Below are 16570 nucleotides of genomic sequence, written 5' to 3'. Positions count from 1 at the left end.
CCCTTTTCTTAAATATGGAAATTTGTTGAATATTTCCATTGGTAAATTATTCCTCTTCTTAACTCCTCTTCCTATAAACAAATATTTTTCCCGATTTGTCCTCTTGGATTCCAACTTTATCTTCACATTGTGATCTTTCCTACTTTTAAGAACATTACTCAACCTTATTTGTCTACTAATGTCATTTCACGCCATCTCTGCTGACAGCTCATAACATACCACTTAGTTGAGCAGCTTGTCTCCTTACTCCCATGTCTTCCAAGCTCAAACTTCGCAACATTTTTGTAACACTATTCTTCTGTTACTTTTTGTCTTGCATCAGTTGGTGTACTTTTTCATAATCTTGAAGTATTTCAAGCTGTTCAGTATATGAATTCCTACATCCTTACCAACTCATCTTAAGTGATAAGATCTTTGCATTTTGTGAAACATCTTTCAGGGTTATATCTTTAAATGTGAATTGGTAGTTCAAGGCATTCCAGAATATCCTGCTTATAAGCAAATGAAATAGCAAAGGGAAGCAGTTATTCAAGAGAAGGTAACTATGACATCACACACTGGACAACAAGATTGATTTGTTTATCCAGTAGCTGCTTTATGGTCATACATACCACTTTTTACACCATGAGACAACAAAGTAAACCAATGTATGTTTCTGATTATATTTCACACAGCCAAGTATACAGAGCAGACTTTCATTACTTTGCAGTAAAGCAATATGTAAACCAATATGAGATTAATCAGATGTGTAATTGCAGAGGTGAAAAATGGGTAGTATTAAGTTAACAATATTCATCTTTATATGGCATTTCAAAGAAAGGTAAGAAACATTATCAATGCCGACGTATCCTAGCTATACAATATGGGAAATATTTCAACATTTTGGAGTCATGTTACTCAAACCACAATTCTTATAAATATCTTTCTTGTTCTGACTACATTTTTGTCAATTTTTAAATATCATAAACCAAAAACCAAACCTTAACTAATTAGTTCAGAAGTACTGTAAGTGTATAAATCAGTTTTCCAAATTAAATGACTGCAGTAAAAACCTATAATTTTTTAATACAAGCTTACAAATTTACTTTATGAAATAAATAATACCTAGTTGAACAGCTGTACAAATATTACTTGTGCTTGTCAAATTTCAACTTCAACTAACTTGAGAATATGAATTTTTCACCAACAACCTGTTTTCTTAATTAAAAATAAAATAAAACACAGTGACAAAATAAGCAAGTAGAAGAGTAGCAATGGAATAGATGGTAACTGACGATTGTATATATCAAGAATTCTTTTTTTGTTTTTGCTGGTAATAATAATAATAATCGTATGGCCTCAGCTACCGTGTGCAGACATTTCAATTTGACGCCATCTGGCTGTCTGCTCGTCAATTTCGACGTTCCGTTTTACTCTAGGCCACCACTAGATGGCAGACCGAGTAAACCGAAACTCTCTTGGGCGTCTATGGCTGAGATTTAATGAATTTTGTCGGGTAAACACCAAATGTGTCACCAGAGATCTTTTACATGCCGACATCGTACGACATGGAGTGTCGAATGGACTTTTTTCCGCCCTTCAAAAATCCGACTACCTCTGCCGGGTTTGAACCCGCTATCTTGGGATCCGGAGGCCGACACTCTACCGCTGATCCACAGAGGCAGCTAGTAATGCTGGTAATGTTGTACTACTCAGACAGGTTTTTGGTGACGACAGGATAGGAAAGTGCTAGGACTGGGAAGGAGCAGCCATGGACTTCACTGAAGTACAGCTCCAACACTTGTGGGAAACCATGGAAAACCATCTCCAGGGCTGCCTGCCAATGATGGGGTTCAAACCTACCATCTCCTAATTTAAGCTTACAGTTGTATATCCTACACTATGCAGCCAAATCACTCAGAAATTCTTCCTTCCACTGATTTAACATTGCATAACCATAGGCTTTTGGCAACATCATTTTCAGATCATGAATTTCATTAACTTTGAATGCAATAAACCAACTGTACAATAAAAACAATTAAGCAATTATACAGTGGATGTCAGAATTGTAACTCCGGTAATTAACAAATGCAGTCGAACATTTATAGGAATTTCATGTCCATCATTGGCTAAGTGTTATCTACAGATTAATGACTATCAACAAACAATATCCCAATCCACAAGCCCACATACATACATACACTGTTTCATGTCAAATCAGTAGATATGAGAAATTCCACAGCCAACTTATAGTGTGTCAAACAAAGGCAGGATTCAGCCAGCATTGTTGTCATGATCTTAAGGAAATGAACACAGCACAAATTTAATCATATCTGGTAAATGTTTAATGAAAAACTACCTACTGAAATGTAAGGCAGGGAATATATTATATACAATCACAATCAGCCAGTTCTATCAATAACTGATGTGGCCTCTTGAAGTCTGAAACTCAGGTAAGTATTTAGGAGTTGCCTTCACTTCCAGCGATCTTGAGAAATGTTTTGTCAATTAACTCTGGCGATTTTACGGATGTCCTTGTCCCAGTGATCCAGTGTCCTTCCTCTCTGTCTCAGTTTATCTCTTGGGCTCCATTCAAGAACAACCTTGGTCCATCTGTCATCTGTTCTTCGGGCCACATGTCCTGCCCATTGCCACTTCAAGGTTGAAATTCTCATTAGATGTCAACGACATTTGTGACTGCTCTTATGTCATGGGCCCTCTTTCTATTTCTTCTGGTAAACCCAAGCATAGACCTCTCCATTCCTCTCTGGGCAGTTCTTAGTTTCCGTTTAGTGAACTCATTCATTGTCCAGGTCTCACAGGCATAGGTCATGACAGGGTGAATGTATTGGTCATGTACTTCTTTAGGTTTACTGACATGTTGGATTTGAAGTCGGTTGAATATCGTCCAAATGCCTGCCATCCTAATTTGATTCTTCGGTAAATTTCTTGATTTATATCTCCTTTCATGTTGATTTTTTGGCCAAGGTTTCAACTTTTCAACATTTTCAATAGTTATTTCCTCTATCACTACGTTTTCTGAAGTTGCCCACTTGTTATGCATGACCTTTGTCTTGGACAGATTAATCTTGAGGCCTACTTGCTGACAAACTAGTACAAGATTGCATACTTGTGATTGCAGTTCTTCCATACTGTTAGCCAATAATACTATATTGTCCGCAAATCTCAAGTGATTCAGCCTCCTCTCATTGATTCTGATGCCTCGATCTTTCCATTGAATTTTGGACATTGCCATTTCTAAAACTCCCTCCAGAGAAGAGTAGCAATTGAATTGATAGTAATAGATGACTGTATATACGAAGAATTCTTTTATTGTTCTTGCTTCTTCTTGCTTGCTTGTTCTTTCATACACAGGTGACAAAAAACAAATTAAGCTTCTTGGAGTGGCACACAGCCTGATCAGAGTTATGTTTTCCCCACTTATTTTGAAATTATCTGGGGTTATTATGTTCAAATATTATATAAGGGGCAGTCAAATGAAAACCAAACACTGCCATAACACACATTCCACGTGAAAGGTGGCAACACTGTTATTACGTTTCGATACTGCCATCGCTGTGGTAGGAGAACTGCATAGTGACAACTCACAGGTGCAGACAGTTGTTGGGTTATGTCTTTGTTGGTGCATGGACTGTTCTAGTGTGTTTGCCCAGCTGTAGAAATGGAGGCAAGCAAAGAAGACCAGAGAACTGAGGTTCGTTTTCTGGTGGCTGAGGGTGCTTGGAGTATGCGAAACTCATCGTCACATGTCTGCTGTGTATGGCAAACACTGCATGTCCACATGTGCACAAGTGGTATAGGAGATTACAAGAAGGGCGCGCATCACCTTGCAGGACAGGCCCATCGAGTCGTTACTCCTCATCTGATAGGCCTTATCCAGAAAAACCGGCGAATCACAGAGGAAGAAATTTGTGTTCAGGTTGGCATTAGCCTGGCTCTGTGCATGCCATTATCAAAGATCTCTTGCATTTCTGGAAAATTTGCACGCTGTGAGTTCCGTATCAACTGACGGAATGGTGTCATGTCCGAGTCATCTGCAGCAGTACCATGAGCAAACGTATGCGTTTCTGTCCCCTATCGTCACAGGGGACAAAACGGGGTGCTACCATTTCGAGCCTGAGAGCAAACGGCAAAGCCAACAATGGAAACATCGCAATGCTCCCCCACCCTCTTTCTACAAAACTGGAATTGATCGTCTCATTTCCCAGTGGGATAAATATACGTAGGCAAGTCAATAAGTATCTGTAATTGTGCTCTAATTGTCTTTAGGTTGTCTCTATGGCGTTGTGTGCTCACCAGCCGCTAGATGGCACCATTGTCTACGTCTGTGGTAGGTTTCAGCATTATCGGATCAGTACAGCTTGTGCTGTAGCGACATAAATATGGCTGCGCCACTCTCTGTTTGCACCAAGAAAGAACAGCGTTCCATAATACGTTTTTTGTGGTCAGAGGGTGTACCAGGAGCAGAAATTCATAGAAGACTTTCAGCACAATACGGGGACAATATTTTGCCACAGCGATGTGTTTACCAGTGGACTGAACAGTTCAAAAGGGGTCGCACGAGCGTGAAGGATGAGGAATGATCCGGGCCTCCATCTGCAACCGTAACTGATGCCAATATTAAACAAGTGCGTGATATGATCCTGAACAATAGATGAGTGACTGTTGATGACATTGCAAAACATATGCACATTAGCCATGGTTCTGCTGTTCTTCCTTGGTGCAAGCAGAGTGTGATGCGGCCATCTTTATGTCGCAACAGCGCAACCTGTACTGATCTGATAATGCTGAAACCTACCACAGACGTTGAAAACAGTGCCATCTAGTGGCTGGTGAGCACACAATGCCATAGAGCCAACCTAAAGACAATCAGAGCAAAATCACTACAACTGGAGATGTAGATGTGTTACTTGCATCCACAGCTGATCTTAAGCTACACTTCTCACTTTGGTGAGGCTAAATAGGTAACCGTGAGGCTGTGATTTCTAACTATCAAATGGCATTTTAACAAGCAATTATAAACTTCATGACGTGCCAGCCCGGATATCCAAAAGCAATGCAATACATATCTTTCAACATGAGTTGCATGTCAAATACTGAGGGAAATAAGAAGCTGAGCACTTGTAATAAAATAGTAGTCGATCTTCTGGTCTTCACATCTACAAGACTAACCTGTCATTGCCTCAAAATGAAAAAAGGGCACACCTATAATATATCTGACATGTGAAGCTTTTCATATGATAAATGAGAACTTTCTCAAAAAAGAAAAGTCAAGAATGTATACAAATGCTTCCCAAGGAGAACAGAACAAATGTCAATGGAGAAATCAATCATCTCTTGACTCTACACTTCTAGAACTTCGAGTATTTCATAAACCAAACTTCAGCCGATACCACGGCTGCCAGTTTCTTTGAATTAAATCACCCAGTAGAAACCTCCAAACATAGTTCAATAACACCTGTGGACTCTAGTATTCTCAAAACTTGGTCCTTAGGACATAATTTTAGAATTGTTCATTCATTCATTGGTTTGTTTGTTTATTCATAATAATGTTATTTGTTTAATGTCCCACTAAGTACTTTTACAGCTTTTGAAGATGCCAAAGTGCCAAAATCTTGTCCCACACAAGTTCTTTTATGTGCTGGTAAACCTACAAACACAAGGACGACTTATTTGAGCACCTTCAAATACCACCGGACTGAGCCAAGATCGAACCAGTCAACTTGAGCTCAGAAGGCCAGCGCTCTACTATTTATGCTACTTAGCCTATCAGTTTGTCTTCAGCTATGTAATGTGAAATGACAATATTTTACTTATGTAGCGATGGAAGATTCAAAATATTCTACTTTCTTAATACAAACAGAAAAGTTCCCCCCTCCCACATATTTTATGTAGCATACGACATGGATGATTGATCTGTACCAAAATCTGAATATGAAAGAGAAATATTAATGGTGTTCAATAGATGGTTTCCTTGTCTTCTCTTACCTACAGTAACTCTATATGTACAGTGTGTCCAACGAGTTCTTCATTCTGAGTGGCTCCATCATCTTTTAGCCAAATACCCCGTCAATTGATTCAAACGTATGTATTCCGCACATGGTAGGATCACTCTTTATGCAATTTCAGTGAAATGTAAGCTACCTGTTTTAATTTTAATAGTACCGAAAATGTGTGTTTATTAAACACGGGGATTATCTAGTATTATTAGTTTTGAAATGTGTGTGAATGTACATATTTCTGAGGTCTGAGTTTTGAAGAAAACTTTACCAGGCTGTTGTGCGTATGCATGCAGAAGCAGATCCGGAAAGAGTTTTAAAATGAAATTGGACAACTGCTTGTTTTCAGCTCTGAAAGTAGCACATTATAAGACGCACCTAGTAACCAGTAAAATTGTCTTGTGCATCATTATGGTAACGATAATAACAAAATCGGTCAGTAATTTTAACGAAGCAAAGGCAGTAAAAGTCAGATTTCTCTGTTAATATTTGCTGTATCGAAAAATCTGTACAAAACAAAAGTTATTTGGAATATAATTTCTGATCTTGTATATTTCGTGTGTTTTTACTGTGTGAGGAAAAATTATGGATATTTTCTCGATTATAATTTTTTCACAAATTTCCAAATATCCCCAAAAATATCTGTTTGGTCAAAACCCTGTACATAACAAGCATTACAAGAAAGGTCACTTTCTCATTCATTTTCATCATATGATGGAACATGATGGAAATATTTTCAAATTTAAGCTTTTATGGCTATTCATCTCTTAAAGGACCAGGTTATAAGTGCCGCCTAGAATCAAGTTGAGTTTTCCCACACATTATAATGATAACAATAATAGTCCTACTCTTTGGCTAAAGGGTCGATTCCCAGCCGCGTCAGGAATTTTAATCGCTTCTGGCTTGGGGTCTGGGTATTTGTGTTTGTCCTCTTCATATTCAGACAGCACACCACACTACAAACCATCACAGAAACACGTAATAGTGATTATATCTCTCCATACAGGGTTGGCGCCAGGAAGGACATCCGACCGTAAAACACAGCCAAATCCAGATGTGCTATGCAGTTTGCACACATGACCCCAAAGTTATGGGAAGAGTGGTAAGAGAAAAATATGATGATAACAACAACAACAACAACAATATATTTGCAAAACCGATAGTAACAACCAGAATGTTTAAAATACTGGGGATACCATCTACTAGTACTAACCGAAGTAGGGCACATAATTAGTCGCACATCACGGGTATCGAATTGCAGGTGGTTGGAAACTGAGTCCTGAATACAAATACTCCGGGACAATAACAACTGCATGTTTGCACTGAGCAACAAGTAGTATTTTCGCAAACTATACTTTTTTTTTGCTAGTGGCTTTACGTCACACCGACACAGATAGGTCTTATGGCGACGATGGGATAGGAAAGGACTAGGAGTAGGAAGGAAGCAGCCGTGGCCTTAATTAAGATACAGCCCCAGCATTTGTCTGGTATGAAAATGGGAAACCACGGAAAACCATCTTCAGAGCTGCCAACCATGGGGTTCGAACCCACTATCTCCCGGATGCAAGCTCACAGCTGCACGCCTCTAACCGTATGGACAACTTGTCTGGTAATAAACTATACTGTATAGTGGTACCAATATTTAATTGCTGATTGCGGGGATCAAACCATTGCCGTCATTAACAGAGCACTATTCACAACTACCCCAGGACCATGGCAGTTGCTTGTTTTCACCACTAAAGAGTAGCAGGTTTTTGTTATTAGTTATATTAGTACCATGAGTAGAATGGTAGAGTATATTATGTTAACTCAAATATGGAACTAGGTAATATTTCATCTACCCATTAGCTAATACAGGCCTAACTATTCATAATTATTTCCTATTTTCTGTGTGTGTCAAGATTATATACATACCAATAAGTCATACATAAAGAAAAGTATATTTCTATGTATAGCTTGATGATACTGTATAGTATATTCTGATATGCAAAACCATGTAACCAGAAATATGATATTGTTAAAAGTTTTTGTTTAAATACAGGCTGACTTTAAAGTCATCATATTCATTATTCAAGACAACGAGTATGCTCTTTTATGCCACATGTATTTATAAATGTTATTATAGGCCTACATACGAACACAAAATTTCTAACCTAAATAATGGTGATTTTTTGTATACCATGAATAAATCTAAATTTTGAAGTCTTATGTCAGGTAGTCAGACTCTGAATATGACAAATACTGATTTATACTCACAGTATAAGAAAAATAAATAACATCTTAAAACTATCAACATTTCTTTATTGAAACAAAAATCATATCACTCTCCTTCATCTATCAGGTGATTAAGTATTTGGCTAAAACATGGCAGCTGGACTGGACTTGGCCACACTGTACATATAGAGTCACTATACTCTTACCATTTCATGAGCAGAATTTAGCCTAGGCAGTCCCATTCATTGCAGTGCTAATGGATTTTATTTTTGTCAATAAGTTACTGTGGACAATTATCGGGAGTATTTCTATAATTTCATAATTTAAAACCAGAACAAGCAATGAAAACATTTCAGAGTGCCAAAATCAAAGATAGTAATATTGATATCCTCTACAAGAAAACTCAAGCTTGTCATTTCCTAGGGCTGCTGCAGAATCATACTTATTGACTACCTTCCTCATGGTCATAATGTCTGGCTTGGAACAACTAAGATCTCCACACAATACCAAAGCCTTCTCCAGAAGTTACAAGAAAGAATCAAGCCTGAAAGTTGCCAGATGCTTTACAGAGATGTCCATTTGTTTCATAACATTGTGCCTGTTCATACAGTTGATGACACTATCTTCCTTGTCCAGTAGTCCAGCTCTGACATCATGCCGCATCCACCACACAATTTTTTTTTTTTTGAAGTCATTTTGATAGCAGATCATGACTAAGGAAGTGGAGATGTGGTTTGGAGCTCAGGTGGATGAGTTCCACAATTACGACATCAGGAAGATGATAAAAAGACAAGAGAAATTTGGTGTCTTGATAGGTGACGCCTAGAGGACTAAAGTTTACACCAACTTTCAAATATGTAACATGAAGATGGCAACTTTCTGACTGCATTTTGTACAGTATATAAATATATTGTACAGTTAAATAAGTACAACTTTGTAATTGACACCAAAAATAGATTTTCAGCCCTGGCAAAGACTTATCCGTATGGGAAGCAGTCAAACGTATAGTGCAAAATCCGTTACGAGAAGCGGCAAAGTTAGGCCTAAAATCCCACACACTGCACCGGCGAAAGTGTCGAACATTCTAATATTTGCTGATAGCCAGGCGAGGGGAATTGCGGAGAAAATGAACAATGAAGATATTGCAGCATCGGCCGCCACCTATCCTGGGGCCCCAATCAAGAAGGTATTGGAAAACACAGAACAGGCAGCAAGAAATCTCGGAAGTCGTGATGCAGTAGTGATCATTGGCGGGACGAACGCCGTAGCTCACAACGACGCTAAGAATGTCATTTCTCAACTTAAAAGTACACTAGGTAAGCTGACTCACACTAACATCTTTGTAGTGAACGTGCCCCACAGGCATGATTTGATTAGAGACTCGTGTGTGAGCATTGAAGTGGACAAAGTTAATACAGATATGGTTAAAACTTGTAAACATTTTCGTAATACACAGGTAGCACAGATAGCAGCAGTTTCGAGAGACACTGTTACACAAAGCATGGCCTTCATCTAAACAATTCAGGTAAACGAAAGATAGCAAATATTGTTCTAGACTTTATTAATCTTAAGATATGTACTGTAAAAAAGGCAACTCCCTTGAGTTATAATACTGACCAGGAAAACTAGTAGAAAGAGCCAGCTGTACTTCAAGCTGGCTCAGTCAACTAGAAAATGAAACTCAGAAAAGTAAGGAATTTCAAGTTATCCAATTGCAACAGTCAAGTTTTAGGGAGGAGGGGGTCTGAGATTGCTCCTGGTAAACTGTCAGAGTGTAGTAAATAAACAATTAAAATTTGGTACATTGATGGAATCTTATGAGACTGATGTGGTGATACGAGTGGAATTGTGGTTGAGAGAAGGGGTGGGTAATAGAGAAGTATTTCCAGAAGGGTACACAGTCTATCGTAGAGACCAAAGAGATAAAAAGGGACGGGGGGGGGGTGTTTATTCTGGTGAAGGAAACTTATTGTTCACATGAATGGTTTACTGATGAAAGAGATGAAATATTAGGGATAAAATTAGTTTGTGATAATACGAAGGAGGTGGGAATTATAGGAACATACAGGCCTGGAAGAGAGGAAAGAGACATGGAAATATTTGAGAAAATAATAGATTATACTCATAAAAACAATAACAATGATATGGTAATAATTGGGGGAGATCTAAACTTGCCTGAAGTTGAATGGAATGGAGCTGCAAGTGAAGCCCATGAACAGAAACTGGCAAATAAGTTAATTTGGGAGGGAGGAATTACACAAGTAGTACAAGAACCGACTCGTCTCAATAACTTACTAGATGTATTCTTGGTTAAACCATGGGAAATTGTTGATAAAACTGAGGTAATTGAAGGAATAGGTGCCCATAAGGCTGTAATAATGGATGTAGGACTGGTACCAAAAAGGCTTAATACGAGGGTCATACAAGACAAGAAATTGTACAGAAAAACTAAAGTTGATGAATTTGGGACTTACCTTAAATCACAATTCAGTTATTGAATAAGCAAAGGGAGTAATGTGGATACACTTTGGGCTAAATTTAAAGGAATCATTTGGGAAGGAGAGAAGAGATTTGTACCTGTTAAGAAGGGTAAAATGACCTCAGACCCTGTTTATTATACAAGGGAAATAAGAAAATTAAAAAGAAAATGTAGAATAGTAAACAGGAAAATCAAAGAGGGTAGGGAGAGTAGAGAAACTAGAAACAGCTAATGAGGGAACTGAATAGAGTGAAAAAGGAAGCAAAAGAGAATTATATGAATGGCATACTTCAAGAGGGTAATGACCACAAAGGGAAATGGAAAAAGCTGTATTCATATACCAGGAATCAAAAAGGAAAAGGAATCCAAATTCCTACAATGGTGGGAGAAGGGGGTGAACACTATTTAACAGATACTGAGAAAGCAAACCTATTTAGTAGGGAATTTAGAGATTCAGTAGATGATTGTCAAGAGTTGGAAACCAAAACAGAAGATAGAGAGGGAGAGACACAGAGGGAAACAAGAAGCTTCTCAATCACAAATGAAGATATTTTCAGAGAAATCCAACTGCTTCAGCAAGGAAAAGCAGCAGGAAGTACATAGTGCCTTATTTAAAATTTCTCTTTGACTATGTCATAAATAATAGTGTAATACCAAAGGAATGGATGGAATCTATAATAATATCAATTTATAAAGGAAAGGGTGATAAAAGGAAACCAGAGAACTACAGACCAATCAGCCTGACCAGTATAGTTTGTAAAATACTGGAGAGTTTAATATCAAAGTACATCAGAGGGATATGTGATGATAAAAATTGGTTCATGAGGAGCCAGTATGGATTTAGAAAGAAATTTTCTTGTGAAGCACAACTGGTGGGATTTCAGCAGCACATATCAGATCAATTGGATTCAGGAGGCCAGTTAGATTGCATAGCCATAGATCTTTCCAAAGCCTTTGATAGAGTGGAACATGGAATATTATTAAAGAAATTGGAGGGAATAAGATTGGACGTAAGGGTTACATGTTGGATAAAAACATTTCTAAATTCAAGGGTTCAGAAATTCAAAGTAGGAAATAATGTATCGCAGGAAGAGAAAATTTGGTAGGGAATTGCACAGGGTAGTATAATTGGTCCGTTACTTTTCTTAATATACGTAAATGATTTAGGGAATAATATAACATCGAAAATAGGATTGTATGCAGATGACATCATTGTTTACAGGGAAATAAATAACACTGAGGATTGTTCAGAATTACAAAGGGACCTTGAGAGTATCCAACAATGGGTTGAAGAGAATAATATGAAGGTTAATGGAGGCAAATCAACTGTTACAACATTTACAAACAGGAGTTTTAAAACTGAATTTGAATATACTTTGGATGAGGTAGTTATCCCAAAAAATGGCAAGTGCAAATACTTAGGTTTGAAATTTGAAAGTAATTTGCACTGGAAGGGTCATGTGGATAACATTGTTGGGAAAGCATACAGATCGTTACATGTCATGATGAGGCTACTTAAAAGATGCAACAAAGAATTAAAAGAGAAAAGTTACTTAAGTATGGTTCGTCCATTATTGGAATATGCAAACAGTGTTTGGGATCCTCACCAAGAATACCTAATAAAAGAAATAGATGGTGTGCAGAGGAAAGCAGCAAGATTTGTAACAGGGGATTTCAGGAGAAAGAGTAGTGTATCAGAAATGTTAAAGGAACTTGGGTGGGAAACTTTAAGCAAGGGAAGGGAGAAAACTAGACTTAGAGGATTATATAGAGCCTATACAGGAGAAGAAGCATGGGGAGATATCCGTGAGAGGCTTCAGTTGGAAAATAATTATATCGGCAGAACTGACCACAAATATAAAATTAGAAGGAATTTTAGCAGAAGCGATTGGGGTAAATTTTCATTCATTGGGAAGGGTGTGAAGGAGCGGAACAGTTTACCAGGGGTAGTGTTTGATCCTTTTCCAAAATCTGTATAGATATTCAAGAAGAGAATAAACAGCAACAGAGAAAATAAATGAAATGTTAGAGGGCATTCGACCAGTGCAGGTTAATGTAAATAAAAAATGTGTGTGAATAAATTAATTCCATCTCCTGGTCAAAGGAGTTTGGACAGCCGAAGTAGGGGACTGCCTGTAGGGGTGAAGTACAGTGGGAACTTCGAGGGCCCTGGGACCATTACGGTAGCTGTGAAGGCCCTTCAGGAACTCTGAAAAGTGGTGGCAAAAGCAGGTCTGGTTAAGATGAAGCAGGTCGTTATGCTACTTAGGTTCCAGAATGGGTAAAAAAGAAAGTAAATAAATCCAATGTAAATTTTAATCTTATACCAGTTGTATAGTATCATCTGAAGTAATTCCACATACTGCATATCAGTTGACTATATTTGCAAGTAGTACAGGAGATATTATAAATAGAATTTTGTACACAATATAAATTTATTAAGGATGAGCTGTGTGTTTAATAGAAAAAATTGTTAGCATAAATTGTATAATATTGTATTATAGGAAAATTTTCTTCTCTTGTTAATTTAATATTTGGTGCTTGACAATAATGTATTTTAGTGTACCATTTGCCACCGAGGTAGACATCTCATTTGCAAATAAAGAGATTTTGATTTGATTGATATCAGATGGTAAAACCCGTTTTATATGAATTGGATGAATCACGCATGAATTTAAAGATCATAATTATACTGATCTTGGATGAAGGGAAAGAAGGGTGGAAATAAAATCTTACAAATGCCTTAAATATAAATTGTTACTAATTATTTGAAAATCATCATATAAAAATATGTTGGATTCAGTCGGTATGGTTATCACAGGTACATTATAAACATATCATCTCAATCATAAGAATATAAAATATTCCTTTGGAAAAAAGTCAAAGACAATTAATATTGTCCTTGTAGGTATAAAGAATAAAAATCTGTAATAAAACTGGAAAAGATTCCAAGTACGAGCAGAACTGTGGCAAATTTTGGGGCACCAAATTGATTTGCAGGCAAAGATGAAATAAAATTCTAGACTGGTAAAGGAAATTTTCCAGCAAACTTTGCTTATTTTACTCCCCCTGTTTTGCAATTACTGTAGAAAATTGGTATATTTTTGTTGTTTGCCTCTTTTGAAAGTAATATCTGCTTAATTCAGATATGTTGGCAACAGAAGATTAACAATTTATCAATGAAATTAAAAATATTCATCAGTAAAGGGATGATTTGGAAAACTTCAAAACATGTCACAATTCAAAAAACTTGGAAACTAATATAAGTTAGTAAAGTTCATGAATACTCTTCATTCACAGCACGTCCAATAACCAATCTTCGTATTTCACTGGTACCACCTCCAATCTCGTATAGTTTGGCATCTCTCAAGTATCGACCAGTTGGATAGTCATTAATGTAGCCATTCCCACCTATATGAAAATCGAAAGTATTATTACAAAGAGAGGAAAGTCAAATAGGTCTTTCAAACATACCAATTAAAGTTCTCAAATATAAGTAGTTTAAATTAAATGTTTTCACTAAACTGACTAATAGTCATTCTCTTTACACTGAGATACCCACTTGTCTCAAAGAAACTTGCCCTCACCAAATTACTTTTCCTATTCTCCTGACATTTGTAAAACAGCCTCTACATATGGAGAAATTGTTCTATGTATAAATGAAGATACTGTATATACCTATTGTATATTATTTTATTTCTACTACTATATTCATTGTTGTTATTTTTGGTTATAGAAGTGATGATGACTTAGAATATTTAAGCAGTGTAAATTGTAACACACCATGCTGCTTTCAATAGAGACCAGAAGATCAGTCATTTTTATTTTTCATCTGCCTTCTCAGTACATTATGGAATATTTGCATACAAGAATTGGTACCTGGTGCCAAGCCAACAGCAAAATCATTCCCAATATGGAATAAACACAAAAAGAAATCAAACAACAACAACAACAACAACAAAAGCAACTTGATTACAAAAAAAGTTCATAGTATGTACACAACATTCAGTATTTCTCAATCTATTAGATTTTTCAGTATTGTCAACCATCATCATGCTCATCATCATCATCATCATCATCAGCATCAGCAGCAGCAGCAGCAGCAGCAGCAGCAGCATTATGGATCAAAAAATGGATCTGAGTATGTGGAGAAGCTTTTATCAGTGGTAAACAAGGACAAGTCTTTTCTTTTATGGTCTCTAACTTTCAATTTTGAAGGATGGTATTCATTGAATATTTAGCTTTTATGACTGCACTGTACTTGAAACAGACTTTCAGCTTATTAGGTTGTGCAGAGTATGTACTGAAGAGAAGTTGAGTCTAACCTAATAAGCTGAAAGTCTGTTTTAATGGATTCATTGTTTTGTTTCCAGTTCTGTCTGTCTGTCTGTCTGTCTGTCTGTCTGTCTGTCTGTCTGTCTGTCTGTCTGTCTGTCTGTCTGTCTGTCTGTCTGTCTGTCTGTCTGTCTGTCTGTAACAGAAGAATAAAATGCTAAAGCATTTCATGTTCAGCACAAGGATCATTCTTAGAAATATTTAAATGAAAAATAAAAATGAAAACCTACAACCTGTTTTCCAGTCATTGACCGGGTCAGGGATGTAATGAATGAAGCAGATATAGGCTGTTAGTACGATGGGGTTGCCACTCCCAAAGTGATTTATTAATGAATGATAGATGCTATGAAATGAGAATGGAGAGTGTTGCTGGAATGAAAGATGACAGGGAAAACCGGAGTACCCGGAGAAAATCCTGTCCCGCCCCCGCGTTGTCCAGCACAAATCTCACATGGAGTGACCGGGATTTGAACCACGGTACCCAGCGGTGAGAGGCCGACACGCTGCCGTCTGAGCCACAGAGGCAGAAATATTTAAAATCATAGCTAATTCTTTTATATATATTTTTTCTTTTGCTACGGTAGTGGTTTGACATCGCACTGACACATCAAAGGTTTTCAGTGATGCAAGGATAGGAAAGTCACATGACCGTTTGCTTTCAAGGATAGTCGCAATATATTTTATTTTGCTAGTGGTTTGACAACGTACCGACACATCAACGGTTTTTAGCGACGCAAGGATAGGATAGTCACAGGAGTGGGAAGGAAGCATCCATAACCTTAATTAAGGTATGGCCCCAGCATTTGCCTGGTGTAAAAATGGGAAACCATGGGAAAAGGTGGCCGAGTGGGGTTCAAACACACTCTCTCCCGAATGTAAGCCGATAACTACATGACAAAAACGGCACAGCCACTTGCTCGGTAAAAGTAGTTGCTTCACAGTGTAAAAATAAGAGGTTACAACAGGAATTTTGTAATGCAATTGGGATAATGAGGACAAATGTAGATAATATGACAAAAAAGAGAACTGAGGGGCATAATATGCTGGTTAATGGGGGTACACAAAAATAAAGCACACAAACAAAAGAGAGATGAGAATAAATGTTTACTATATCCTAAAGAAATGGGATGGGCACATCTTATAGAAACTTCTTAGAGGAAAGAGAAATAAGAGACAAATGAGGAGGATATGAGAAAAATTGATAATGAAACCCAGCTGTATATGACTGTGAAGTTAATGAACAGAGAATGTGGGGAAGTAAACTGATGGAAGGAAAAGAAGCGATACCTGCTAGTTAACAACAGAATTGTGCATATGGCAATCTAGACAATATAATTCTGATGAAGTTATGCAGATTATCATTACTTTATTAAATGATACTTTCCAGTGTCAACACAGTTAAATGCAACTTAAAGGCTTTTATTCCTTGTTTAATAGTGTATTTTTTACAGCTATGTTATAGCATAATATTTATACTGAACTTAGGTGTTCAACAGACTGAAAAGCCTTTAAGTCGGATTATAATTATAGCAAATTTTATGGT

General features: G+C 37.2%; 1 protein-coding gene across 1 annotated transcript in view; it reads right to left on the bottom strand.

Moving 5' to 3' along the window:
• Nucleotides 1-13431: 13431 nt before the first annotated feature.
• LOC136856903 (isovaleryl-CoA dehydrogenase, mitochondrial) overlaps nt 13432-16570 on the bottom strand; it is a 56906-nt gene continuing 53767 nt past the window's right edge. Inside the window, exon 8 of the mRNA XM_068226734.1 lies at nt 13432-14103. Coding sequence (XP_068082835.1) covers nt 13970-14103 — 134 coding nt within the window. The 3' untranslated portion in view covers nt 13432-13969. The remainder of the gene's footprint in view (nt 14104-16570) is intronic.

Source organism: Anabrus simplex, chromosome 1, assembly GCF_040414725.1.
Source record: "Anabrus simplex isolate iqAnaSimp1 chromosome 1, ASM4041472v1, whole genome shotgun sequence".
Taxonomy (NCBI): domain Eukaryota; kingdom Metazoa; phylum Arthropoda; class Insecta; order Orthoptera; family Tettigoniidae; genus Anabrus; species Anabrus simplex.
Note: the sequence above shows the minus strand (reverse complement) of the source record. Positions and strands in the feature narration are given on the sequence as shown.